Source organism: Danio aesculapii, chromosome 12 (assembly GCF_903798145.1).
Source record: "Danio aesculapii chromosome 12, fDanAes4.1, whole genome shotgun sequence".
NCBI lineage: Eukaryota > Metazoa > Chordata > Actinopteri > Cypriniformes > Danionidae > Danio > Danio aesculapii.
In genome coordinates this window covers 17,231,460-17,258,965 of record NC_079446.1, presented here as the reverse complement: position 1 = coordinate 17,258,965, position 27,506 = coordinate 17,231,460, and the positions used below count along the sequence as shown (strand labels likewise).

Below are 27,506 nucleotides of genomic sequence, written 5' to 3'. Positions count from 1 at the left end.
GCTACAAATATGTACCTTTTGAACCCCAGTGACAAGTCCTGTACCTTTATTTATGAGAGTGTAGAAAACTACTATGTGGAGCAGACAAATTCTAAAATCATTAAAATCAAATTAGGTTGTGTACCATGACTGCTTACCATTTGATCTCTTGTACTCTCAACATCCTTGTTGCTTGCATCCTCTTGTCCTGTAGTGAAAGACTGGAAGTGGGAGATCTTCTCATCCTGTTTGAAACTCTTTCTTTCTTTGGCGTTTTCCTCACCCTTGTCTGAAGAGGAATAGCTGCAGAGAGCATGCATGCTTTGGTAAATATCACATTTTATTATTGATGAAAATCATTCTGTAAAAATCAATCATTTATTTATCCAAAAACCTGAGCAGTTGCAATTAGTGGTGATTAAGAGATAACAAAACGACTATTCAGATAGGTAATGCAGTATAAGGAGTCATGTTGCATTACATCAAGTTAATCACAGTGAATGTTTACACTGTAGGGTGACTCATAGCAATGTCTGCTGCCAAACACAGTAAATAAAACGAGCATTCGGTCCAAATTCCACAGATTCAACACTCAACTCTTGCACAAACACAAACTTATAATCTACACTATTACCTCAGACTAGCTGAAAAGAAAATGTAAATCATATTGAAAGCACGCACACCCAAAACCACACACATTTACAACCACCACACTGTTTTTCAAGTATAATGTTTGAAGCTATTAAAACTATTAAAGATATCAAAGTGCATGACAAACGGCAAAGAAAAAACATATATGGTCAGTCATTCCTGCACACTTTACACTATATACTCCAAAAAGTCACAGTTGATGTGTAGAAATCACACACTTTTACACAAATGTGTCATTTAAAGAGTGTGACAAACTTTAAAAAAAAAATAAGTCTAAATTGAGAAATGTGCTGTTCAGGTTGTGCTTGTGGTGAACATTTGCTGTACATTTATTTACCCTCAGGCTATCCAAAATCTAGGTGACTTTAGTGTGAAAAAGCAGGTATAGGTACAATTACATTATGTTGTGTAACTCCAGATTAACTATGCATACGCTTAACAGCTCTACCACCCTGCTTGTCATTTTTCTAAAACTAATTGCAATGAACTGTATTAATGCACACCTTTTGTAAAGCTGCCTTGGAATGATAATTATTATTAAAAGTATCTATCCAAATAAGCTGGAATTTATTTATTATGGTTTCATGCTTGAAGAGAAATTATAAGTCTGAAAATGATTTATAACATTATTAACTGTAAAACCACATACAGCATGAGCCAAACTACTCTGGAGATTGAACCTTCTATCACACAATGACATATGGTTAATCTGAAGTAAACCTAAAGTATACTTGTTAACTCACTCTCTGTTGTAAACAATGGCTTCAGATCATACGTGTTTTGTTGTTGTTGCATATTCCTTGTATACATATATGTATATATATACACATACATATACATATGCATATATATATATATATACACACACATACATATACACACACACACACATATATATACATATATACATATACATATACATATATATATATATACATATATATATATATATACATATATATATATATATACATATATATATATATATATACATACATATATATATATACATATACATACATATATATATATACATATATATATATATATACATACATATATATATATACATACATATATATATATACATATATATATATATACATATATATATATATACATACATATATACATATATATATATATATATATATATATATATATATATATATATATATATATATATATATATATATACATATATATATACATATATATATATATATATATATATATATATATATATATATATATATATATATATATATATATATATATATATATATACATATATATATATATATATATATATACATATATATATATATACATACATATATATATACATACATATATATATATATATATATATATATATATATATATATATATATATATATATATATATATATATATATATATATATATATATATATATATAATCTATTTGCTATTTAATCACAGATGAATATGTGCTGCTTTTATCTGCAAGAGATTTGAGTTAATTGACTTTGTATTAATCAGTATTAGGGCTGCACAATATATCGTTTTAGCATCAATATCGAAATGTGCGCACACGCAATACTCATATCCCAAAGATATGCAATGTTGAGTCTCAATTATAGTTTCACAGAATTGTATTTAATAACTGTATTTAATTTTTATGATTTCTGACTTAGAATTTTTGTTTTGTTTCTAGTTCAAATTTACTGTACATTTCAAAGCGAAAACCAGATTATCTCACTTATGCCACTTGTTTTAAGGAAAAACTCTTCATTTTGACTCATTACTGTTGACAGTGAAAACAAAACAATATTTTTACTTAGGATTTCTAGACAACTAGAAACTAGACAAAACTAAAGTTAGAAAAAGTGATCATTCAATTTATGTACCTAATGATAGTCTCCCTACTAAGCCATCAAATAGTGCTATTCAAACTATCTTGTGAATCTGTATTCATACAGCAATATTCATCACAGAAAAATAAAATATTGCAATATCAGATTTTTCCAAAATCTAGTCAGTACGTTTTTCAAAACGGACTAAAGTATACAACAAAATACTAAAAACTAAAGACAATACACTGTAAAAAAACATTCCTGCCTTTTTTAAAAAGTTGAATCAAATTAACTTTTCTATAATCGAATGAACTTGTATCAAACTGACTAAACACATTAATTTAAACTTTGCATAACTTTAAACATGTAGTTTAAACCTAATTACTTGTTAACATAATTTAAAGTGGCATAAAAAAAACCTTTCTAGTCATGACTTTGTCATATTTTTTTTTTTACAGTGCATGCTGACTTTACATGTTATAAATATAGGCTCATAAGCAAATGATGGTTGGTCTATTTAAGTGCAGTCATTGTTTGCAAATAAAATAGGTTAACTCAAAGGCTTGTATATTAACATTGTATTAATTATTTAAAAGTGTGTTTACAGTACATTAAAACAGTTCTGTAAAACTAAGGTTTGCCACCAGCCTTTTTTTCACAGTAGAATTCTGTTAACCACAGCGGCTGGTATTTTACCTTAAATGTATTTTCTTTTTTAAAAAACAGTGTGGCTGTAAACAGTTTAAAAAACACCAACAGCTCGCTAGAACAATTTGATACCCCTGCTTTATACCGAAAAAATTATAGAATACAAGTTTCCTATATGCACTGAATAGCTGTTAGAGATCTAACTTGTGTTTTGGGGAAAGTATAGTCTCAGCATTTTATCGCACCATACACCCTCAATTCACTAATCCCTCCATAAAGTTGCTCACTAACATCATCAACTATTGCTGGTGATATAAAAATTGTCATCTAGTGGGATTTACTTTTTTCAATCATTGTCTAGTCTTTGATATAATGGGAAATATCTGATTAATTTTGTATTGTTTAGGGTAGTTGGTACATTTAAGTGCAGTTGGTTTTTGAAAAAAAAAATGAGTTAACTCATGGCTTGTACATTCTGGTAACCACAGCTGCTGGTATTTTACCTTAAATGTAACTTCTTTTTTTTAAACAGTGTGGCTGTAAACAGTTAAAAAAACACATCTCCAACTGAGAACAGCAGCTGGCTAGAACAGTTTGAGACCCCTGCTTTACACCCAGAAAATCATAAGCAGACTTTTAAGATCTGAAAATTGCAGATCACTGTGTGCCAGTGAACCAGAAACATCTACTGCATACACAAAAAAGGATAAACTCTTTGCAATTCAAAAGGTATTTATCTTACATCTACAATTGATCAGACATTACAAACACAGATATTTACACAGCCATTTGTGTGGATACTTGCTTACCTTTTAGTGTAACAAAAAATTCTACATTAAAAAAAAAAATTATATTAGGTGTCATTAAATAAGTTGTACTTACACTGAAATTAATTGTTTGTTACAATGTACTTATTATGTAATACATGTTTTTACATACTTATGATTGATTAAATGCCTGTCTGCAATTAATTTCTGTAATTACAATGTTGACCAATCCATATACCTTAACCTACCCTTAAAGCTACTCATACCACCAAACCTGTCCCTAACCCTACCCGTATCCCACAAGAGAGCCAAAAGTACTGCAATACATTAGGAACACAGTAAGTACATTGTGTTTCTTTTTTGATGCAAGTACAAAGTTAAGGCCACCTAATAAAATGTGGGACCAAAAAAGGTAAAAACATCTTTCTTTTTGACTATAAAATGTGGTCTTACTAAACTTAACTGTATCTTACAATATAAGTTAAACACACTCATGTACACTTACACGCACATCATCATATATGTGAGAATGGAGCCAAATGAGGTGGGATCCAGAAATCTTGAAATCTAATGTTCTGACAAAAAGCCAAATCTGTTTTTTTGTACAGTAACATGTCTGTCTTTTGTACAGTGACACCCTATCAAATCTATAACACCAGCCTTAAGAACTGCGGCTATAGTGAAATATCTGTTCCAGAAGCCCTTGTTTTGAAAGTGTTTTGTCCTTATTTCGCATGAGATATTCATAAAGTCCAGACACGGTTGGTAATACCGAGTGCTTGGTCATGATGCAGCCATCCGGTGAAGGGTAGCAGATGTCTGTTCTAGTGTAATAAAAAGCAGACCTCCACATTTAATATATCTGCCTAACTATGTCTAGAAGCATATGAATGCGCCACCCACACATAAACACATAACAACCTCAGAAACATGTCATGCTTTAAAGCACTGGTTTACCTTCTGGAAAGCTTATCATTAAAGTTGAAAAACAGACACACAACACACACACAGTCAGCAGGCTTCACAGAGATGCTTATCTGACAGGCTTTTTGCATTCATCTGCTATGACTCACTGCCTCCTGGCAGGAAACAAAACTAAACCAGCACAGAGGATTACTAACTTCTAAACCTAGGCTTGCTGGATCACCTCAGATGGAATATAGGCAAATAAAAGGGATAGTTCACCCAAAGAAATACATTTTACTCAGACATATTATAACCTAAACCTGTACTGTTTGCATTTCTTATATTATTTCATGGGTGGATTATATATATTTTTCCAATACAAGTCAAAGGTTACAAAATTCAGCAAAACAGTGGTTTCTATTGACTTAGGCCCCGTTTACACTAGAACATTTTAGTTTTAAAATGTTGTTTTAGAACGAAAATGATCTGCGTCCACACTACCGTTTCACCCAGTGTTTCTGAACAGCTCTCCGTCTACACCAATCCACTGAAAACGCACATCACATCACCACACACACACACGCTGCAGCGTATCTAGCCGGATGAGAGCTGTGCTCGTCGGACTGTACATCAAGGATCTACCGCTGGACCTTATTTCACTATATTTGTTAAACGTGAAATTTAATTCATCTTGTTGTTTATATCTAACGACATATTCACTGACTTTGGTCTTTTGAATCTATTACTTATTCTCAGGTAACGTGTTTTGGCTGAGCGCAAAGATCAGTTAATAATTAATGTAACCACGTACATTTTGTATACTGACTGATTGTTTGACTTTATTTCCTATAATGTATAAACTTATTGTACGTTATACTTTTATAATGGCCATTATTGATTATTAAAACTGATATTCATAAAAAGAGAGGGTATGTTTCGTATTTTCAATGAAAATGAAAGGAGGCAGTAAGGTGAAAGGCTCCCTTTTGGTATAAATACAAGATGACGCTCATATAAGCAGCATGACACCTCAACATTTCTGCTGTCTATTACGTTGTTAATATCAAAATGAAAATAGCAGTTCCTTATATCATGTTTTCATTTTATTGTTAAGATGGTGAAAGATTGTACTAATCATGTGTTATGTGAATAAGGTTATTGTCACGGATTGGCCAGGCTCTTCCACCAACATCACGCATCGAGCACCTTCACCTGAGTATTAACCACGCACAGCTGCACCCAATCACTCCCATTCACTATATAAGCACACACCTCACTTCACTCATTGTCTGGTCTCGTTCCTACGAAGCGGACTCTGAGTGATACACCTCCTGGTTATCACTCCCCTTTGATCTCAGCATTTTGTACTTACCATTACTCTGTTTCCTTCCAGTCTGTCCAGTGTTCCCGGTGTCCTGTCAACGTTGTGTGTATCGTCAGTCTGTCTTCCCCGCAAGCCCTCTGGTGTGTGCATTCGGTCATCCTCAGTGTCTATCATCCCACCTGCCACAAAGGATCATCAGTTCCACCGAACTCCATTTACATTTCATATATCATCCTTTACTGCTCAACTGTTGGAATAAACATCATTTATACTTACTCGCCTTGTTTGTCCGTCTGCTTCCAAAACAGAAGACCGGACCTACAACTATCAACAGCATGAGCACTCACAATCCCCTTCAGGAGTTGGTGGATGCTTTGAAGAGAGTGCTACTACCATCTGCTCCACTTCCCGAAGCACCACCAGCACCGAGCACTTCTTCACCGTCCACCCACTCATCCAGTCCCATGGCTCGACCAGCGCCCTACTCTGGCGGGGCGGAGGAGTGCAATGGATTTCTCTTACAATGTTCTCTGGTATTCACTATGCAACCCGAGTTATACCCTACAGATCGGTCCAAAATTGCTTTCATCATTTCCCTTCTCTCTGGATCGGCTCTTCGGTGGGCTGAAACCACCTGGCAACAGTCTGGGCCGGTAACAAATTCCATTCAGTCATTCACCCAGTATTTCAAGGAGGTTTTTGGTCGCGCGGATGCTGAAGTAGCAGCCGGAGAAAAGTTATACCATCTCAAACAGGGAGCCATGTCCACTCAGGAGTATGCTCTCAGATTCCGAACTCTGGCTGCTGCGAGCGGATGGAATGAGCGATCCCTCCTCACAACCTACCGGCTCGGACTAGAGCCCAGCCTCCGGTTACAGTTGGCCGCCCTAGACGACACGATGGGGTTGGAGAAGTTCATCCAACACTCTCTGCGCTGTTCCGATCGTCTGAGGGTCTACCAGCATGATACTCCACCAGTATCCCAAGCACTCCTCCGTTCGCCAGAGCCAGCCGTCCCTCCAGAACCAGAACCAATGATCAAAGAATCTGGTAGACTCACGATCACTGAGCGACAGAGGAGGCTGACCCGGGGTCTGTGCATGTACTGTGGTGCCGAAGGACATGTCAGGCTGGACTGTCCCATTCGTCCAGCACGCTCTGTGGTGAGTTTGTTCAGTTCTCCCATTGAAAAGATGCATCCTCTCACCACTAATGTCCAGTTAACTACCCCTTCTGTCTCAGTTTCAGTCACGGCCCTCATCGACTCCGGGTCAGCTGGAAATTTCATCTCGCACGCCCTCTGTCGCCGACTCCAGCTTAACACCGAAGCCTCGACGCACGTCTACCAGATTCAACCCATAACCAACGATATCCATTCTCAGGCACGTATCCATCGAAAATGTGAATCCGTCAATCTCCAAGTAGGACTGCTCCACAAAGAGGAGATTCAATTTCTGGTTCTGGAGGGTGCATCGATGGACATCATCTTAGGGCGCCCGTGGCTGGTGAAGCACGATCCCATCCTCTCTTGGGGCACAGGAGAAATAAGGAGATGGGGTGAAGAATGCAGATCCAGCTGTTTTCCCGATCTACCCTTACAAATTCAAAGACCCCTTACTGTCTACGTCACGTCTGTCGAAAGTCCAGTCGAGAAACGATCCATTCAGATCCCGAAGATCTACTCCTCATACGAGGACGTACTTTGCCCCAAGAGAGCTTCCCAGCTACCTCCACATCGGCCATGGGACTGCGCCATTGACCTGCTTCCAGATGCTCCTATGCCCAGAGGTAGGATCTACCCGTTGTCCCTTCCGGAAACAAAGGCCATGGAGGAGTACATTCAGGAGGCTCTGAGTCAGGGGTATATCCGCCCTTCCACGTCACCCGCTGCCTCAATGTTCTTCTTCGTAGCTAAGAAGGATGGAGGGCTGCGGCCATGTATCGACTACCGAATCCTAAACCAAGGTACCGTCAAATTCCGCTATCCCCTTCCTCTCGTCCCGGCGGCCCTGGAACAGCTCAGATCCGCCAAAATTTTCACCAAGTTGGACCTCCGCAGCGCCTACAACCTGGTGAGAATACGTGAGGGGGACGAGTGGAAGACTGGGTTTGTGACCCCTACTGAACACTACGAGTATCTGGTCATGCCCTATGGTCTGGTTAACGCCCCCTCCGTATTCCAAAATTTCATCCACGAAGTCCTCCGGGAGTTCCTCCATCTCTTCGTCATAGTCTACATCGATGATATCCTGATTTACTCCCGGAGTGAGGCCGAACATTGCCACCACGTTGCGGAGGTCCTGAAAACCCTCAGGAGACATCATTTGTATCTCAAGGCTGAAAAATGCTCCTTCCACTTACCATCTGTTCAGTTCTTGGGGTACATCATAGATCAGAGAGGGGTTCGTATGGACGAGGGGAAGGTTACCTCTGTCATCTCCTGGCCAGAACCCAAAACCATAAAGGAACTCCAACGTTTCCTAGGATTTGCCAATTTCTATCGACGTTTCATCCATAATTACAGTCTCATCACCGTTCCGCTCACCACTCTGTTAAAAAACAAACCCAAAACACTACCCTGGCCTCCCGAAGCCGCCGCAGCCTTCCAAAACCTCAAAGACTCCTTCACTCAAGCTCCACTCCTGACTCATCCTGATCCTGACTTGCCTTTTGTGGTCGAAGTAGATGCATCGACCACCGGAGTGGGAGCCATCCTATCCCAGTACCACGGTACTCCCTCATTACTCCATCCGTGTGCCTATTTCTCCCGGAAGCTCAGCCCGGCGGAAAGGCTCTATGACATCGGAAATCGAGAACTTCTTGCCATCAAGCTCGCCCTGGAGGAGTGGCGACACTGGTTGGAGGGGGCCAAACATTCGTTCCAGGTAATCACAGATCATAAAAACCTACAGTACTTAAAAGATGCTAAAAGACTCTGTCCTCGTCAGGCCCGTTGGTCATTGTTCTTCTCCAGATTCCAGTTCTCTATATCATATCGACCAGGATCAAAAAATATCCGAGCAGACGCACTTTCTAGAATTCACGACCAGCATGAAACCATTGAGACACCGGCCAAGATCCTTCCCGATCAGATCACTATCTGTCCCATCCAATGGTCCGCTCCAACAGTAGTTGCCACTCCAGAATCCAGAACTCCGCCGGGCTGTCCCCCCAATCGACGCTTCATCCCTGAAAATCAACGGGTAGATCTCATTCATTCCAGCCATACATCTCTGGGCACAGGGCATCCTGGGGCCAACAACACCCTCTCGCTGCTATCCCAACGCTTTTGGTGGCCGAACATGGCGAGGGATGTGAGGAGATTCGTCCAAGGCTGCAGAGAATGCGCTATGTCAAAGAGTCCCCGACATCTACCTGCTGGTAAACTCCATCCCTTGCCCATCTCAAACCGCCCCTGGTCACACCTAGGAGTTGACTTCATGACAGACCTCCCATTGTCTGAAGGTAACACCTGCATTCTAGTCATCGTAGATCGATTCTCAAAATTCTGTCGATTGATTCCTTTGAAAGGTCTACCCACAGCCCTAGAGACCGCTGAAAACCTGTTCAACCACGTCTTTCGAAATTTTGGGTTACCAGAAGATATAGTCTCGGACCGAGGACCCCAATTTATCTCCAGACTATGGAAAGCATTCTTCAGACTCCTAGGTGTGACCGTAAGCCTCTCGTCTGGCTATCACCCTCAAACCAACGGCCAGACAGAGAGGAAAATTCAGGAAGTGGGGCGGTTCCTCAGGACCTTCTGTCACGGTCACCAAAACTCCTGGAGCCAGTTTCTGGGCTGGGCGGAATACGCCCAGAATTCCCTGCGGCAACCTACCACCGGACTTACGCCATTCCAATGTATCCTAGGGTTCCAACCTCCACTCTTTCCATGGGATGGCGCACCATCTGATGTCCCCGCAGTGGATTACTGGTTCCGGGAGAGCGAGAGAGTCTGGGACGATGCTCATCACCATCTTCAGAGGGCAGTACGCAGAACAAAGGTATCCGATAAAAGGAGGATTCCAGGTCCCATCTATACTCCAGGGCAGAAGGTCTGGCTTTCCACTCGAGATATCCGTTTGCGACTGCCCTCCCGAAAACTAAGTCCCAGATTTGTTGGTCCCTTCACCATCCTGGAACAGGTCAACCCCGCCACTTATAAGTTACAGTTACCTCCACAGTACAGAATCCACCCCACATTCCACGTGTCCCTTCTAAAACCCTTTCACGATCCTCTGATTCCCTCCACAGAGCCTGGTCATGAAGAGGAACCTCCTCCCCCACTGATGTTAGAAGAAGGGGCCATCTACCAAGTCAAGGACATCCTACGGTCCCGGCGTCGTGGTGGTCAGCTTGAATACCTCGTTGACTGGGAAGGATACGGTCCCGAAGAAAGGTCATGGGTCCCCAGATCCGATATATTAGATCCCGCACTTATGGAAGAGTTCCACTCCAATCACCCAGAATTTCCAGCACCTCGAGGACGAGGTAGACCACCACGACGTCGGAGGTTCAGGCCCTCAGGAGCGGGCCCTGGGGAGGGGGGTAATGTCACGGATTGGCCAGGCTCTTCCACCAACATCACGCATCGAGCACCTTCACCTGAGTATTAACCACGCACAGCTGCACCCAATCACTCCCATTCACTATATAAGCACACACCTCACTTCACTCATTGTCCGGTCTCGTTCCTACGAAGCGGACTCTGAGTGATACACCTCCTGGTTATCACTCCCCTTTGATCTCAGCATTTTGTACTTACCATTACTCTGTTTCCTTCCAGTCTGTCCAGTGTTCCCGGTGTCCTGTCAACGTTGTGTGTATCGTCAGTCTGTCTTTCCCGCAAGCCCTCTGGTGTGTGCATTCGGTCATCCTCAGTGTCTATCATCCCACCTGCCACAAAGGATCATCAGTTCCACCGAACTCCATTTACATTTCATATATCATCCTTTACTGCTCAACTGTTGGAATAAACATCATTTATACTTACTCGCCTTGTTTGTCCGTCTGCTTCCATAACAGTTATAAAGTACACTGTTCCCTTTGAAGATTTACCCGACGTGTCCTCTGGAGTCTGTTTTCCATATCAAACTTGCAAAGTCTGAACTTACAAGGAGAGGATGCAGGACTGAACTGTGTGTAGGCTACTTAATATTGAGGAAAAGCCCCAATCCGAGAGGCGAAGGTCTACAGCCCCGCCTCCATTTTCAGATGTCTCCGTTTTCCCCATCCACACTAAGACGGAGCAGCAGCGTTTTAGAATGAAAACGGCCTCTTCAGCGTTTCCAAAACAGTCCGTTTTCAGCGCTCGAAAACTCGTAAAAAAGGCGTACTGTGGGCGGATGGCGTAACCGTAGCAAAACTTATGCGTTTTAAAACTAAAACACATTAGCGTAAACGGGGCCTTATATTGTAAGGACAGAATTTCAATTTTTGGCTAAACTAATCCCAAAAGATTAAACAAACTATCTGAAACTATAATAATAATAATAATAACAATAATAACAATAATAATAATAATAATAATAATAATAATAATAATAATAATAATAATAATAATAATAATAATAATTAAAAGTGAAGTTTATTGACAAACTTTATGGTGGCTTGAGAAAGCCCTGTCTGAAAGTTTGAAGTACTTTAAATAGCCCCTTTCACACAGTGATACCGGTAAAAATCCAGAAAATTTCTGGAATGACTTTACCGGTAAATAAAAAAAAAAAAGCGCAGTTTACACAGGCACGGACTTTGCGGAATTTTTCTGAAAAAGAGCATTCACACATCCATTCCAAAATACGGGTAAATTCTGACATCATTAACCAGAAATGAGCTCTAAATGGCTGCGCTTGTATTTGTAAGCATTTGACTACATTACAAACTCTGTGGATGAATGAGTATTGTGAACAACTTCAATAAAAACATATGGAGCAATGCTTTCGCATGTCGAGATGTACATAATATGTGTGTGTGCTGGCGCTCACCGGCTGCTTTACATGCACACACGTCAGAGCTTGAAGGTAAACAAACAGCAGTTTATCATAAGCATTTTATCGATAATTTTTTCCATAGTTGGCATCAAGAAGGAACATAGAAACGTTATCTGGCTAACAGCTAGCAGCTAAATGTGTCTGAAAAAATATTCAAAGGCTTTTATTCTAATAAACCGCGTGGATATGAATGCATCTGAGTGTTCTGATTGGCTAAAGTAGACGTCTCACGTCAGCGCGTTCTAGACGTGAACGCGATCTTTCCGGCAATCTTCCTTCTGTGTTCACACAGCGCAGCATTCTGGCAAATTACTGGTAGTGTTACAACTTCTCTTTCCGGAAAATAGCCAGAAACTAATATACCTGTATTTTCAAAAAGGGCCTGTTCACACATAAAGACCTTTACGGAAAACTGTTTGAAACAGTTATAACTACATATAGGTTAGCATGTTTCAAGTATGGATTGGCATGTTTCTTGCTAGACTATTGCTAGGGTGTTCTGGGTGGTTGCTGAGGTGTTGCTAAGTGGCTGCTAGGGTGTTTTGAATGGTTGCTTGGGTGTTATGAGAGGTTGCTTAGGTGTTGCTAGGCGGTTGCTAGGGTGTTCTGAGTGGTTGTTAAGGCATTGCTTGGTGGTTCCTAAGGTGTTGCTAGGCGGTTGCAAGTTTTTGCTATGCATTTGCTAGGGTGTTTTGATTAGTTGCCAAGGCGTTGCTAGGGTGTTTTATGTGGTTGCTAAGGTGTTGCTAGGCTGTTGCTAAGGTGTTTCTAGGCAGTTGCTAGAGTGACTGGGTGGTTGCTAAGGCATTGCTAGGTGGTTGCGAAGGTGTTGCTAGCTCATTGCTAAGATGTTGCTAAGATGTTGCTAGGTGGTTGCTAGGGTGTTCTGAGTGTTGTTAGGCGGTTTCTAAGGTGTTGCTAGGTGGTTGCTAAGGTGTTGCTAGGTGGTTGCTTGGATGTTCTGGGTGGTTGCTAAGGTGTTGCTAGGTGGTTGTCAAGGTGTTGCTAGGAGGTTGCTGAGTTGTTGCTAGGTGGTTGCTAGGTGGTTGCTAAGGCATTGCTAGGTGGTTGCTAAGGCGTTAGAGGCTGGTTGCTAGGGTGTTCTGAGCGGTTGCTATGTGGTTGCTAAGGTGTTGCTAGGCAGTTGCTAAGGTGTTGCTAGGTGGTTGCTAAGGTGTTTTGAGTAGTCCAATTAGCATGTTATTAGCATGGTTCTAGTATGAATTTGCTTGTTGCTAGCATGTTTTTGGCATAAACTAGCATGTTGTTAGCATGAATTTAGTATGAACTAGCATGTTGCTAGTATGATTAGCATGTTTGTTAAAATATTATAATTATAATTATATAATGTTTCAATTAAGGATTGGTATGTCGTTAGTATATTTCTAGTATGGATTAGTATATTGTTAGTATGAATTGATATGTTGTTAGTATGTCCAATGGCAGTCTTTTATAATGGACGTCTATGGGACAGTTGCTAGTGTGCTGTAAGTGGTTGCTACGGTGTGGCTAGTAAGTTGAAAGGTCATCAGTGATTGGAAGATTGGTAGTCTAATGAGCCCAGATTGGGAGTTAAATGAGCCCAAACTTAAGTCTGTATGACAGTCTGGCACAAAGTTATGAGGTCACAAAGTTTAGTCCAATGTTAATTCAATGGACTTTTCCAAATTCCTTCAACTGAAAGTCGGATCAGTTGGAAAAGATTGAGCAACTTAATTCAATATAGTTTGGAGCTTTGGAGTTAGTTTGGTGGTTGTAGTATGAACGGTCTAAGAGGAGATGCGTTCTTAAAAAAGAAGAAAAAGAAGAAGTTTATATAGCATAACAATATGTTGGCTTTCTCAAGCCACCATAATAACAAAATTAAAACATTTACCTGGTGACAACTGTTCCCTTCTCACTGATTTGCTCTGCTTGGTTCTTTGGGGTGGCCAAGATATCCATCTTGTCTAGGCCCTGGTGGCCAAAGGGGGAGAAAACAAAGTGAAAACATGCACTTTAAAGCTGAAAGAGAAAAACCAAGGGTACTTTCTCCACACCAAACTATTTGTCTTGTGATGCTCCATTCAGAATTGCACAATTAGCTATTGAAAGCCTTTTATTCACAAAGCCTGGGGCTGCAGGGGTCTAGTTGTGCGCGCACACACACCCAGCCTGGGAAAAGCTGCTATCTTAAGATTAAATGAGGCTGATAGGAGAAATGGGCTTTAGGTGGGGCATAGAGGTCAGAGTACTCTCAAATGCCCTTTACTCACAAGCTCTAAAAGAAATAAGCAGTGAACTAATAATATAATGAGCATTTAATGGTAACAATCATATAAAATACAGTATTTAAAATCCTTTTACAATCAAAATAGCATTCTTTACAAGCAACATTTTAAAAGTGCATTAATATATGATTATTAATGTTTTACAATTATTTAAATTTTAACTATTTCTTTGCTAAATCAAGCAGATTTCTGTGGACTAGTTGGACTAAATAATTAAAATCTTTAAAGTTTTACAAACTAAATTTTTGTAAAAAATAAAAAAATAAATGTTTTTACAAACAGAAGGAAGCACTTTTCCATGACATTTATAAACAAATCCATTATCATCAGAACGTGGATCCTAAATGTTCTTGCTGTACATATTAGGACACATATAAGGTATTCTCTTAAGATTACCACTTAATCTGATTATACAGTATACAAATCTTGTCAGTAAAAGTATCATCTGAAGGGCTGTGCATGGATTATGACAGAGCCATGTCATTGACTACAGATAAAGTATAGCCTTGGCATGAAGACCCAAAACATTTTGAGTTAATGAAAATATGTGATTTTGGTTTAACTGTCCTTGAGGACGCCTGATCATCACGTTGAGCTTTCAGACATTCTTATAACAAAACAAAGCTTGCAGTCATTACAAAGAGCTCCTTTAGAGTCAACAACTGAGCAAGCTAACAAAAATCTGTTCAATTAAGTGCCTCTTATGAATATAATTTAAGCTATGTTGTTGTCTTGTGAATTATATGTAAACATATTTTATGTCAAATATCTTACTCAGAACAGTACAAAACAGAACAGTGCATTCATTTTGTAAAATTTATCTTATGTTGTTAAAATTATTCTCATTTTAACAGATTCTGTACGGGGTATGCAAACTGTATTACAACTGTATGCACCATGATCAAATACATTATACACTACCTGACAAAGGTCTTGTCTTCTATCCAAGTTTTATAAAAATCAAATAATAACTTGACTTCTAGTTGATCATTTGGTATCAATAGGTTCCAATAGGTCTTCTGCAGTATTTGTGATGATTGGGAAGCAGTTCAACAGATGATTCATAGGAAAAGTCTACCTTCTGCCACTTTTTCAAATGATCAACTAGAAGTCAAGTTATTATTTGTTGTTCTTACAACTTAGATAGATGACAATATTTTTTTCTGGTAGTGTATATAAATTACTGTTATGAAAAAAAATCTAACCAAAAATTGTGCTTTATTTTAACAGAATAAAAACACATTTTAAAAAATTATCTGGACTCAGTTTTCTTGTCTTATGCAGCCAATTCAAAACAGTAGGTAGCAGCAAGTTCGTGTTTTAAAAAGTCATTAAAAAATTCTTAATTTCAATAATTCATTACAAATGGTTGACTTATAAAAATGAAGCGAGTGACTGTCTTTATGAATGAGTTACTGGTTAAAAAAATACTAATTAATACTGTTAAAATATTTAAATTCCATATTTGCTCACACTGATATTGTTTATATACGAGTTTAAAAAACCACAAGACTTCACAGTGGAAGCTAAAGATAAAAGGATTAGAGCAAACCTTTCTAAATGCAATGTCTGTTTCTCTCAGTATTCTCTCTCCTTTAAAGTCCACACATACAGCACACAATGTTACATCAGAGGGATGTTTTTAAGCACTTATAAAAAAAACAGCATAACTTCTGTTCTCTTCATGGTAAGGAACACCAAAAGTTGAGCTTAAACCGTTTTTTTGATCATTTTGAGCAGCACGAGTGATCATTTATATTAAAAACTGAGCTGTTGCACAGCTCATGCCAGTGCTGAATACTGACCAGCCAATTTCCATTATTTAGTTTTAATTTAAATTTTTGTGCAAACAGAATTTTCATGTTTACATTTGTATGTTAAATTATCCTGAACAACTTTACAGAAAGGATGCGCTGCTTTTTTTAAAGCAAGTATCTATCTCTAGACAGAGACAGTTTGTATCAAAACATTATACAGATATGAGTGTGCTTCACACAGTAGAGTGGGCTTGACAAACCACCTGCAGAAACACTCTTCTCTCTGTAACCTTATAACTCTATATATTTTCTACTTTAATTAACAACATGAGAGTGAGAGACAGAATAAGAGATCATGACCATCACAGTGCTTACAGGTAAAGGGCACTTACTTTTAAATAAGATGTATTATCAGTTTTGATGTCATCTTCCGGTTTCCCATCATCTGTCAACACATGTACACAGGAATGTAAGAACATGCACAAACACATACACACGCACACCAATCTACATGACAGACTAATAATGCACACAATTTCAAATATACTGAGTGAAGTCATGCTCTAAGCAGAATTATTTCAGCTGTTTGCTTTCATTTTGAAAGAATTTTTTTTTAATCACTTTAAAATGGGAACTGACAAGTGATGTAACTTCGACAGTCTATAAACACACTCAATATTGCCATCTTACCACCAACTACTTTCATACAAAAAGCACCTGCTTACAGTTTATGACTATACAAAACTGTCAATTAAAAAAACAGCTGTTGAGTGAGAGCATGGTAAAGATAAGTCTGGAAAATAGAAGACTTGATACAGTCCTTTATGAGCAAGGCTGTGTGACATTCAGAAAATTGTTAATATGCATTTTCAACTTCAAGAAAAACAGCAGAGCAAACTGAATGGGGAAATGCTATTTCTATTATTAGATATACTATATTACTAAATATTATAATATAAGACAGTACATCAGATATTATATTTAGTTTGTTAAAAGTCGGTTTTTAACAATTAAATTGGATGATCTTTTTAAATTGTTGCTTAAAAAACTGTACAATATATAGTTTCAGCATCAATATCGCAAACATGATCATTTGCAATAGCTACATCGCGAGTATATGCAATAATGAGTCTGGGTTATAATTTATTTAATTTTGCAAGCTTTTTTTGAGCCGTGTGATTGTGTGAGGGTTTTAAAAGCATTCAGGCATAAGAAAATGTAGCGTTTGTTACTTTGAAAAATGTATAATACTTAATTTCATTATGCTGTTTATAAAATGAAGACTATGCAGCATTATTATACATTTGATTATTCAATCAATGTAACCTGAATACATTTCGACTCTTTGGAAAACAATAAAACGCTGTTTTCCTTTATTGGCATATTTTTCTTTACAGAATGTATCTATGCTTGTAGATTTGCTTGTTTATTATATTTTATGCATTTGCACTGCCCAATCATCCCAATCAATCTAAAATTACAGATTCTTTACAAACATTTATTCAACTCATCTATTTGTATTAATATTGCAATATATATCGCAGGATAAAAAAATATGGCAATGTATAATTTATTTAATCCAATATCGTGCAGCCCTAAGATATATGTACATATATATATATATATATATATATATATATATATATATATATATATATATATATATATATATACATATATACATATATATTGTACTTATATATACAGTTGAAGTCAGAATTATTAGCCCCCCTGAATTATAAACCGACGAGAGGCGACATGTGGAACTAATCAAACCAACTATCCAGACTAATGACGCAAACTTTTAAATTGGACAATGTTTAGCTGTCTTCAAAATCTACACACTAAAGGGACATCTTTGCTGATGAAACTCAGACCCACATAAGAACTTTCTTTGGGTGAAAAAGACTTACAACTTCCATGAACTTATACAAAACAATTCTTGAGAGGCAAAATTGTCCATCAGGAATTTTCCGGAGGCATTTCTAATTAACTGTATGTGTGTTGTTTTTTATGTCAAATATTTTCTGAATGCAAAGTGAATGAACTGTTATCAAGAACAACAAACTATTCTGAGCTCGTTACAGGACAGGAGCTGCAACATTATTGTCTATATATTCGCCTAATGTTGAATAGATATTCATGTTGTTTAAAAGTTTCTTTCAACAAAAAAAAAAAAAAGTTTTTGGAAAAATGACAATATAATCTGCAGGCAATTGCCATTTCAACTGTACCATTGTTTAAAGCAAATCATGAAAAACGTTCTTTAATCAATATAGTTGTGAAATGAATCTGTTATGGGCTGTTTATACATGGGCTGTTATGCCTTTGAAAAAAGTTGAGGTATTTGTAACCTCTTTATCTTGAATTTGTTCATTTTGATGGCATTATCGCCCAATCCCTGCTCATTTTAACCATGTCCAATGTGGTTGAATGCCAATTAATGCAGTAGATCATGCCAGATTCTTTTACCTACTATATTAAGAATACTTGGTATTCAGACATTCGATTCATTTGGCATACTGCATTGTCAATGTACAAAATCAGAAGCAGGGGAGAGGGGGGGAACAGTCAGCATGTCACATAAAATCTGGTTAGGACATACTGTAAGTCCACACCAGATGGTTCTGCAGATGGTGTTCTTTGAGCGGATTCTTTATTTAAACAAGCATCTACTTATATGCATGTTTTGTTCACTTAGGAGTTTCAACAATATGAGCAATGGATATTAGAAAAAGATTAATTCGTTCATTGCTCCAAACTGCAACTCATATAAAACGAGTCATATAAAAAATTGCTAATGTTTGTCCTGGATTTGGTCTTTGTGCACTAAAATTCTATGTATCTCTGTTCTGTAGATATTCAGCCACATTGATTTCATGCTCTACACAGATTCTTTAATAAAATGTCAATGACTTGACAAATGTCCAACTACTCTAGAGACATTAATGATGTAGACAAATGTTAAAATCTGCTAAATTCACGCATTCAAACACATAACCTAATCTCAAAGCACTCTGCACAAATGAAGACTCTAGAATACAGTACTGTGATCTAGACCAGCACTTAAAGCAAGGGTATTGCTTTCAGATCTGGCAAGAGTGGTCTTACTGTCACATAAAAAAAAACAATGTGGCTTTTCTTACATGTAGCTGTGGTTACTGCACATTTAAATCTGCTCATCCAGTAAGACATCATAAGTGCAAAATCTCCCCATTTACTTTATGACATGTTATCATATAAATGTGAATGAATCATTATCGTTCATAACACTTGCCAGAAACCAAATGTTTTCTTTGAACAGCCTATTACAAAGGAATCTCATGACTCCAGTGTCTGAAGTATAACCTACTTAATCAAAATAAATCATTTCGCTTCACATCATATTTAAATATAAAATCATTATTTGAATTAGATTTAATCTTTAATAGCTTTTTGATCAAATAAATAAGCATAAGAGACTTTTTATATTGTTCATTTCCTAACTAAAACAAACATTTCCCTGCAACCTTTCACTACAGTAAGTACTCAAGTAACGCCTATTTTGTAAAACATACCAGATAAAAGTGTTGAACAAGGAAACTCAATTCCCTAAATTCCTTTGGGGGTCTGGATCTACTCTTAACTATCACACACTTTAAACTGAACAAGCTCTCAGAAGAACTGGCTGGCTGTGTGCATTTTCACATCTGTGATGCTGCTTGTGTTTTTCCCACTGTATTGTACACACCAATGTTGTCATTGATAAAGACATTAAGCTATTGTAAATTCATATAACTTTAAATACTTTATCACATTGAACAGGAAAGTTTATTAAACTCATCTGACATCAATTATGTTTTATTAATTCATATTTGTCATTTATTTAAATTAGGTTTAATATAATTGCCCCTTTTCAATTTCTGCTTTCATAAACAGTCAGCTTTAGTCATAGGCAGGAAAAGTGTAAAATAAAAGATTAAAGTTTAATTGGTAAATAATGTTAGAGATTAAAAATGCTTATGCATTTTTTTAAATGTCTAAACTTTTTATTATAATGTTATTTGCAAGGTATTATAATTTCTCATTTACATAAAGTAGCAAGAGCAAAGACTTACTGAAATATGCTGCTAAGTTAATGGTAAAATATGTTTTGCTTAGTTGACCTTAAATTGTATACTTTGAGCAATTGTAAGAGTAAAGCAAGCAATAATCATGCTTGAACACTAGAGCAATGTTAATTTCTCCATCTTCCTCCAACATCTCATGAAGCATGCTGCCTCAGTCTTGTGGTGAGAATTTTTTAAAGATATTTTAAAGCAGTTTTAGCTCAAAATGCACCAGCCAGTGTCAGAAATTGTTCCATAATGCACCAGTTGTGCTGGAACTGTTTTGAAGGGGTGGTCCACTACGATATCATATTTTAAACTTTAGTTGATGTGTAATGTAGCTGTGTGAACATAAACAACAGATTTCAACAAATGGAAAAAATCATAATCACGATTATTTTGGGCATAATTGTAATCACCATTATTCAAAACGATATACAATTATTCACCCTTCTATAATGTTTTATAAATATAGAATAAGAGAAATTAAAACAAATAAGTTATTAGAAATTAGTTATTAAAACTATTATGTTTAGAAATGGGTTGAAAAAAAAGTTAAACAGAAATTGAGGGGAAAAGGGTCACTAATAATTCAGAAGGGCTAATAATTCTGACTTCAACTGTATATTTACACAGTTATTTTCCTCGCTGTAAATAGGGAAAGGGAAATAAATACAAATAATATAGAATAAAAATATGAAACAAACTGTGCTTTAAGCATCTTTATTGTAGGAAAAAACTTTAATACTAGCTACAAAAGTCCTTCAGTCAAGAGCAGTGAGTGATTTTGTCCTTTTTTTGTTTGATTAATGATAAAAACAGTTGGCAGCAGGAATACTGCACACTGTCACTTTAAGAGCAGTAGCGTTCTGATTTATGGTTTCACTCTCACATGTCTCAACTTGTTTGTTTATTACATCAATGACTCTAAATGCTCTACTTGTCTCTGAGGCTGAGCGCATACACACAACAGCATGCGATCTCTTTTTGCGCTTTTAAAAACATGAATGATTCGAATGTACATCAATGAATGATGCGCATCCCGTGCTGCAAAAGTTACACTACAGTGTTCACAATTTAATTTTAATTATGTTCCAGAGAATTATAAAATACATATAGCTAGCATTTGACAAAGGACAGCTTTCAGAATCTCTCCCAGTTCAGCGCTGGATTCAACTAAAACCTCCTCAAAGGAGCAGCTCCAACAATAATAGACAAAGCTGTAGATTGTGAGCCACAACCTGCAAGTGTTTTTATTTGTTAAAATTGATTACATGCATAGTTTCTAGCGTTAACAGTGTGTTGTAGCAAGGACGTAAAGAACTGGAAATGCTGTTTGGCACAGTTAACAATTTAGCTATAAATTCGTATTTATCCGTCAAACCCCTGTAAACACCTACAATCTTCATCAGCACTGCAGTGTCTCTCTATTCGGCCACTTTCCCTGCTTTCTCAGATAAACTCGCAAAAAATATGTAAACGTTTCATAATACTTACACTTGCTTATTCCAAATAAATGTGAAAGACACTTGTCAGATTTTATTTTAGAGAGCAGGCGTGAGGTTCAGATGTGTCCTTGGTGTAATTTTGATTCAGGCTTAAACTGATACGGCTAACAGCTACACTGACAAACAGTATTTACAGAGGCAAATTGCTTCTAGGAGCGTGAAGCTTTTCTTGGTGACGTGGAGCCGATCCGCAAATAACAGCACATTATGTTAGCTGACCAATCAGAGCCTCTTGATGGCAGACTTTTCAGAGGAACTAGGAAATATGACAGTCATTTTCATGTTAGCTGAGTAGCAGTAAATGATCAAAGAAAGCTATATGAAAAATTATGTGATTTTTTACACATGAAGAATAAGCACACATTTCTTTGCATTGTATAAACACAACCAAGCCTTAAAAATACACTCTGGATAAACCCTTTAATATATTTTTTTAAAAAGGTGCTTCGGTAAAAACATGTACAACTCTGTTGTGTGCACTCCCTCTCATTGAAATCTCAACAGTATTAAGAGACAAACCATCACTCCTCTGATGGAAAAGCAGCATGATTCCTGGCTCACTGTAAGCACTGGGCTGACAGTGGAAAGCTGCTTTTTCACTTTCATTCACCAGCTTGGCCCAAACCAACTTTCCAATAACAACATGGCAAGAGTTGTCATAATTAACATCCCCAGAGAACACTGGTGAACGTATAATCACGCCTTAATTTTCACTGTGTAATTTGTCAAATGATATTGTTGTGGTTTTGGTACTGGACTGCTGTGGAAATAACACAGACATTTATAAAAGCAACAATAATCCTTAACCTACTTGAGGTTTTTTAGGAAGAACAATGCAAGACTAAAAATGAAGGAAACCGTAACATATTTATACATGCACAATAACTACGTTTACATGGACATCAGTAATCAAATTATTTGCCTTAATCTGAATAAGACAATAATATGATTAAGGGATTTACATGAGTTGCTTTTTGAATATTCCTTTGATGATCTTGTTTTACAAGTTGTGGCACATAATTCGATTAATGTTATTGTGTCACCACGCTATCCACATTTCCTCCAGAGTTTCATGTAATTTCGGGTGTTTCATTTTTAATTTGTTGACTTTAACTGCAGTTTGGCACTTTCACTTTCATTCAGGAACATTTCATGCATGCCCCCTAAGACAAATGAGATACTGGATGCGATTATGAACTGCTAGAAGAGCTTTGTTTTAATGGAATTTGATACCGCACAATGTATGGGGGGGGAACCCTCATTTTTGCAATGCAGGTGTCTGTGGTACTGACTCTGTAGGTGCAGAGTATAATGTCAAACAACCGTGTGTGTGTGTATAGACCATCCTGTCGAAAATGCAGTGAAAATCCTACACGACGGCAATAATATGATTAAGGTGTTTACATGTCTGAACTGCACCTTAATAATGTGACTAAAACCAGGATACTCTACATGTGTTAATTCAATTATGACTTTAGTCGGATTAAGGTAATCAAAAAAAATAAATAAATAAAAATTTGACAAAAATCGCTGTTTACATGGTAGACTATTAATCAGAGTATTGTCTTAATTGTATCAAAATCAGATTCATGTAAACATACTCAATGTGTTTCTAACAATTTCTGCTTTGTCACACTTTCAAATAAAATACCAAATTTTAGAAACAATGTATCCCTTTAGATTTTATAAACAGTATTCAATTTTATATTATTGTCCCTGAGGTTTCTTGATCAGGATCACATTTTTATTTTCTTATATCGACCACACAATAAGAAAGTTTAGATTTCCTATAAATAATAATAATAATAAACTAAAATTAAAGGTAATTTAAGTTAAATAACAACAACTTTTATTTTCAGTTTATTTTTTATAGGGACACTCAAGATGTGGTGACTTTGTTGTCAGTAGAGACAAGATTTTTAGGTGATATGGTGGTTCATGTTAAATCACATACTGCAAGTACAGTAACCATTGCTTAGAGAGATTAAAAACAATTTAACAGATTAAACAGATTTAAAAAAATTTAAACAAAGCAAAACAAAATCAATATTTGTGGCTTGTGTCAATCTCGGTGCTAACTTATTATTATTATTAATATTATATTATTATATGTGTATTTAAAAAGGGTGCTTCCTTTGTTTTCATTCTCCTGGCTTGCATATGTGCTAGTGGCGTTTCTCTGTAAACCAATAGCGTTCAGCTGCATGTCTGGAAAGGGTACTCAAAAAGTGGAACGGTACGGTTCGCTTTTTAGTACCTTTTAAAAGTGGAAACGGGCATAAAAGCATACCGACCCGTACCGTACCACTCAGAGGAAATGGGCCATAACTTTGAAACTTTGACTACGAATTTGCACAACAGGCATATTGAGGAGATCAAGACAGATCACACTGAGTAAGAGTTCTATGGGGTAAATAGTGGCCTGCTAACTGATGCTTTGCTACATTTTCATGCATAGTCTGACTAGCATGAGACATTTTGCATGACCTGTTTTGAAGGTGTTGTACCCATTGAGCTCCATCCCTTTAGCTATGGCAGATAAGAAATACATTTCTCTTGATTCAGTCAACCAAGTGATGAGGACTTCTGCTTTTACATTTTTCTGGCAAAACCAAACAACCGAAGCCAATCCTAAAGGGTTATGGAAGTAAAGGAACAATTGGTGGCAATGGCCAGAAAAACTGGACTTTACTTAGGCTGCTACTATTATTTGTGGTGATTGTAGAGCACATGGGAAATTCTGATGTTGATTAAAAGCACAGTAGAGTTGGCTGTTCCTTTGAAACATACAGACGAGTCTATTCATGATTTAAGTTGCAAAACAATAGAGCACAGGGAATTGCTGCAATCAACATTCTTTGATTTCAGACTGATACCAAAGCACCATTTCACCCATTGCACCAACTAAAAGAACTGGCACTAACAATGGCTCTTAAACATCAGGAAATGATAATATCTTGACTAATTTGTCAAGCCTACAACTGAAATAGACAAAGTTAAATCTGCACTGGTCACATCCTTTTTCCTAACCACATTCAACAGCAGTTTTATCAGAAAGATCCTTAATTGAATACTGTTCTTGCTGCATCATCTGCGATGGTAAAGGGACTCAAATGGAGTTCAGATCTTGTGAATTCTCTTGGTTTTTGTTCTGGTGTTCCAGATACCACAGATTGTAGCATTGAAGTCAGAGATTCTGTTTGACTGTAAAACAATGTCAGCATGGTACACCAAACATCTTCAGTCATATCAACTTTGCACAGGCATTAACCATCTGGCTACATTCACACTGCAGGCAAATGTGGCCCAAATCACATCGCTCTACCGCTCTTGCCATAATCACAACTTATCAGTGTTTTCATTTTTTTATATATATTTTTTTCTGGGTTTTCACATTTTCACCTATTGGATAGGACAGTAGAGTATTCACAGGAAAGCATGGGGAGTAGAGAGAGGGGAAGGAACAGCAGAGGACCGTGAGGCAGAAATCGAACTCGGGTCGCCATGAGCACTGGAGTGCATGTGTCAACGGACTAACCACTACACCACTGGTGCCAACTAATCAATGTTTTCAATCCCATAACACTTTATGTTTCAGAAATTGAAATGCATGCTAGTACTAGCAAAACAACAATTTCAAGAGTTCACGCTTAGCGATCGCTTGATACAATTTGCAGATTTGGCATGCTGTCCCAGGAGATACTTGAGCCAAGGTCTCCCGACTGGTCATGTTGCATGCCAGGGGGTCTGAGATCAGGTAGGACTCGAGAGATCCCCCTTGTAAACGAGGAAATGGTGGGATTCTTCAAAACAAAGATAAGAAAGGTACGTAGGATGAATGGGTTTATTTATTGGAGGCTAGAATTCATCTGATTGGTCTAGCAATGATTATTTATGTGAGACCAGCCATGATCAATCATATCACATTCTCTACTCAAAATTAGTTTATAAAACTTAAGTTATAGCTCATAAAATACACTGAAGTTGTTTGTGAAAATTATACATAATCTGACAACTTGCTTAGCTCACACGATACAGTATGCACAGTGTACTTAATTGAAAAGTTTATGCGGTGCGTTGCTGTTTTTTGCACATGCGGGTCAGTTTAGGAGGACCATGATCAGTTCACACTAGAAATCTCACATTTTTATTTTTTAAAAATCTGATGTGAGGGAAAAAAAAAATTGTATTTGAGTACTAAATCTTGCAATGTGCAGGGCTCGAAATTAACCTTTTTGCTTGGTAGCACTGGTGCCTTTACTTGAAAAATTTAGGTGCACCAGAAAAAATTTAGGCGCACCCACCAATTATGAGCACCGTTACTAAGTTTTATATAAACCGATTTATTACATTTTAAATCAACACTAATCAAAACTAACATTCATTCATTCACTTTTCGGCTTAGTCTCATTATTAATCCGGGGTCACCACAGCGGAATGAATCACCAACTTATCCAGCATATGTTTTTTTACGCAGCGTCTGCCCTTCCAGCTGCAACCCATCTCTGGGAAACACTCATACACACTCATACACTATGGAAAATTTAGCTTACCCAATTCACCTATACCACATGTCTTTGGACTGTAGGGGAAAGCGGAGCACCCGGATGAACCCACGTGCTACCCAATACCAAACTAGCTAAATTTAATAAAAATGTTTCCCCTAAATGCTCAGTCTGTACTCAATATGATGAAACACTACATCATTTACTTTGGGAGTGTACTTACTGTAAAGTGTTTTGGTTTGACTTTTCCAATTTCATAAAAAAAAAATCTAATTTCCAAACTTTTGTATTTCCCCAAAATTTTATTCTTCGGTTACTCTCTAAATGTAGATCCTTCTCGTTGTAAATTTATTATTCATTTATTGCCTTTTTTGACTAAATTTTACATCCATAAATGTAATTTTTTAAAGAAACACCCTTTTTTATTTTTAATTTTATTGCATGTAAAACTCTTTTTTGGTGTAAATCATTTAAATTAGTGGAATTTTCTGGAATTTTATTTATGTAACTCTTTTTGTTTCTTTGTTCATATTGTTTTTTGTTGATATGTTCTTTCTTGCATAATAATAATGAAAAAATTGTTGCATTGCTGATCATGATTTGAAGGATGTCCTTCACAACACACGGAGCGATCTCAGATCAGTTAATCCAGATATTTTAATCTGATTCGTGAACTTGTTTGAAGAACTAAATTAGCCAGAGATCAGTTATCAAGATTAAAAGATTAAGGGTCTGTCAAATCATCTAAGATCATTTAAGCAAGGTACGAAGAACAGACCCTAGAATTAATGCTGCACACAACAAAGTTTAAAAAACAACATCCTTAAAGTGCTTACGTACCATTTTAATAGGTCATTCTAGGAATGCGCTCATGCAAATAAATCTGCTAATCCATATCATCTAAAAAATATGTAAGAAATATAATGAAATGACAGCCAGTTCTTCGTGTTCCCTCTTGAATGTTATTTGTGATGGTTATTCACTTCAGTTTTTGTTCTTGTGCTCTGATTTGTAGCTAAACAGCCAATCAGAGAGCTCTCTTTCACCAACAGTGATTTTTCACAGCAAACTCAGGCACTAACATGAACTATTCTGGCATCAGAGTAGAGATCAGTACTATTTACAACTCTTTTCAGTATGATAAAAAAACAAACCATATCATATAAGAGCCAATTCCTGGGGTTGGAAATAGACCTGCAAAAAAGTGTTTCTGGAGAATTTTTCCACGTACTCAAGCCATACTCAAGAGCTTCACGATCATGCAGGGGTCTC

At 37.1% G+C, this 27,506-nt stretch overlaps 1 protein-coding gene across 2 annotated transcripts in view; it reads right to left on the bottom strand.

The window, feature by feature from the left end:
- svild (supervillin d) overlaps positions 1–27,506 on the bottom strand; it is a 169,158-nt gene that overhangs the window by 85,141 nt on the left and 56,511 nt on the right. For both annotated transcript variants that reach the window (XM_056470009.1, XM_056470010.1), the window contains exons 4-6: positions 16,526–16,578; positions 13,983–14,062; positions 138–282 (exon numbers count right to left, since the gene is read on the bottom strand). In XM_056470009.1, the coding sequence (XP_056325984.1) occupies positions 138–282; positions 13,983–14,062; positions 16,526–16,578 (278 nt within the window). The remainder of the gene's footprint in view (positions 1–137; positions 283–13,982; positions 14,063–16,525; positions 16,579–27,506) is intronic.